The sequence below is a fragment of the Procambarus clarkii genome, chromosome 65, assembly GCF_040958095.1.
Source record: "Procambarus clarkii isolate CNS0578487 chromosome 65, FALCON_Pclarkii_2.0, whole genome shotgun sequence".
Classification (NCBI taxonomy): Eukaryota; Metazoa; Arthropoda; class Malacostraca; order Decapoda; family Cambaridae; genus Procambarus; species Procambarus clarkii.
In genome coordinates this window covers 18,230,163-18,233,173 of record NC_091214.1, presented here as the reverse complement: position 1 = coordinate 18,233,173, position 3,011 = coordinate 18,230,163, and the positions used below count along the sequence as shown (strand labels likewise).

The 3,011-nt window shown below is 42.3% G+C and overlaps 1 protein-coding gene across 1 annotated transcript; it reads left to right on the top strand.

The window, feature by feature from the left end:
• Positions 1–380: 380 nt before the first annotated feature.
• Positions 381–1,745, top strand: LOC138355005 (uncharacterized PPE family protein PPE62-like). Its single transcript, XM_069309712.1, has one exon. It carries the CDS (start codon positions 381–383, stop codon positions 1,743–1,745), a length of 1,365 nt encoding a protein of 454 aa, XP_069165813.1.
• The last annotated feature ends 1,266 nt before the right edge of the window (positions 1,746–3,011 follow it).

Sequence of the window (3,011 nt, the reverse complement as noted above, 5' to 3'; positions counted from 1 at the left end):
TGAGTCACAATAACGTGGCTGAAGTATGTTGACCAGACCACACACTACAAATTGAAGGGACGACGACGTTTCGGTCCGTCCTGGACCATTCTCAAGTCGATTGTGTAATGTATGCATTCACAATCGACTTGAGAATGGTCCAGGACGGACCGAAACGTCGTCGTCCCTTCAATTTCTAGTGTGTGGTCTGGTCAACACATATGGATGAAGGTCGTGTACCCGGTGCCAAAGGGGTTCAAAATGATCATTCACCAAAAAAGAGCAGTTATCAACAAGTTGGTTTAATTGAAGGGGGATATGATGAGGGATGGACCCTGTTTCTCGCTGTGTGTGTATACACTCGCTTCACTTTAGTCCAGGACTATATTATGGACTAATGTATGCTTGCTGGTTGGTCAGTAGGCTATGGTGTTGGCCTGAGTAATCCTCCTAATGTTGGCCTGAGTAATGCTCCTAATGTTGGCCTGAATAATGCTCCTAATGTTGGCCTGAATAATCCTACTAATGTTGGCCTGAATAATGCTCCTAATGTTGGTCTGAATAATGCTCCTAATGTTGGCCTGAATAATGCTCCTAATGTTGGCCTGAATAATGCTCCTAATGTTGGCCTGAATAATGCTCCTAATGTTGGCCTGAGTAATGCTCCTAATGTTGGCCTGAGTAATGCTCCTAATGTTGGCCTGAATAATCCTCCTAATGTTGGCCTGAATAATCCTACTAATGTTGGCCTGAATAATGCTCCTAATGTTGGCCTGAATAATCCTCCTAATGTTGGCCTGAATAATCCTACTAATGTTGGCCTGAATAATGCTCCTAATGTTGGCCTGAGTAATGCTCCTAATGTTGGCCTGAATAATCCTACTAATGTTGGCCTGAATAATGCTCCTAATGTTGGCCTGAGTAATGCTCCTAATGTTGACCTGAATAATCCTACTAATGTTGGCCTGAATAATGCTCCTAATGTTGGCCTGAGTAATGCTCCTAATGTTGGCCTGAGTAATGCTCCTAATGTTGGCCTGAATAATCCTCCTAATGTTGGCCTGAGTAATGCTCCTAATGTTGGCCTGAGTAATGCTCCTAATGTTGGCCTGAATAATCCTCCTAATGTTGGCCTGAGTAATGCTCCTAATGTTGGCCTGAGTAATGCTCCTAATGTTGGCCTGAATAATCCTACTAATGTTGGCCTGAATAATGCTCCTAATGTTGGCCTGAGTAATGCTCCTAATGTTGGCCTGAGTAATGCTCCTAATGTTGGCCTGAATAATGCTCCTAATGTTGGCCTGAATAATCCTACTAATGTTGGCCTGAATAATGCTCCTAATGTTGGCCTGAGTAATGCTCCTAATGTTGGCCTGAATAATCCTACTAATGTTGGCCTGAATAATGCTCCTAATGTTGGCCTGAGTAATGCTCCTAATGTTGGCCTGAATAATGCTCCTAATGTTGGCCTGAGTAATGCTCCTAATGTTGGCCTGAATAATGCTCCTAATGTTGGCCTGAGTAATGCTCCTAATGTTGGCCTGAATAATGCTCCTAATGTTGGCCTGAGTAATGCTCCTAATGTTGGCCTGAATAATGCTCCTAATGTTGGCCTGAGTAATGCTCCTAATGTTGGCCTGAATAATCCTACTAATGTTGGCCTGAATAATGCTCCTAATGTTGGCCTGAGTAATGCTCCTAATGTTGGCCTGAGTAATGCTCCTAATGTTGGCCTGAATAATCCTCCTAATGTTGATAGGCCTTAAGCCCAACATCAAATCAAGTTTAAATTTATTTTATTTTTGACATCTGTTTAGCTTTGTTGTGGTCAACAAAAAGTTTAATCTAGAGAGAAAACTGTGTTTGATTAGTGGACTATATTTGTAATGGTTGTGTTGGCTACTGCTGCTCCTGCTCCTAATGCTGCTGGTGTCTGCTCTATTTCCTTTCGTCTTGTCCTCTCCAATACTTTGGTGAAACTTGCCGTACATTAAATGACAGACTTCTGGAACACAAAAGAAGTGTTAAGTCTGCAGACACAGACAATGCTCTCTTCTGTCATGTTAGGGATTCTGGTCATCCTATTGATTGATCTTCTAAAATAATCTTTCCTGTCTCTACTCTTCACAGACGCCGTCTTGTGGAATCGGCTCTGATACACAAGCTACCCAACATGAACCTGAGTCCTGGCTTTGTTGCTGTTGACTCTTCCCTTTCACAGTACATACTCAAATTCTTCAACCTAACAAACGTGACCTAACATAAGCCTTTTTCTTTCTCCTCTTATTCTTACGTTCCCATTATTATACCAATTATTACCCCCCTTATTATTCCCCACTTTATTACAACCCACCCCATCCGTACCTTCCGCCTTGCTCTTGCCTTCCTCTAGGAATTTTTTCCTCCTCACCTTTCTCCACATCTCTCTTACCTACTTATTGCCCGTACCTCCCTCGCTCACCCACACACAAATCCAACATATAGGAAAAGAAGCCCATAATCTAGGGCTGTCAATCACCTAAATTTATACCAAGTCACATTGGCATAGATGGTAATGAAAAGGCAGACTCACTAGCAAAAACTGTCACTGCTCTACCTGTTGTACAGGTTCAAATATCTCCAAGTTTTTCCACAGATTAAGGAGCAAATCAAGAAGAAAATATTCCCAACTATCAAAAGTCGCCACAGAGCCAAAGTAGCGGAAGGAAGATCCACTGCGATATGGTACGAACAAGCCACTGGGTACTACTCTTTCAAAGCATGACAAAAATATATCCAGAGACATTGCAGTAGCCATACACAGACTCAGACTTGGTTACAAGTGCTGCTGGGAGGTAATAAACCCAATAGTTAAAGAGTGTCATATCTGTGGAACAGAAGCAGAGGAGCCACTATTGCACTACTTATTAGAATGTGAAGCTACTGAAGCCCTGACCATCAAACTCAACATTAATCCAACGACAGCAGCTGCATTAGATGTACATTCCACAGCGACTACAATGATTAGAAAAGCCGTTAAAGAATGGGACTCA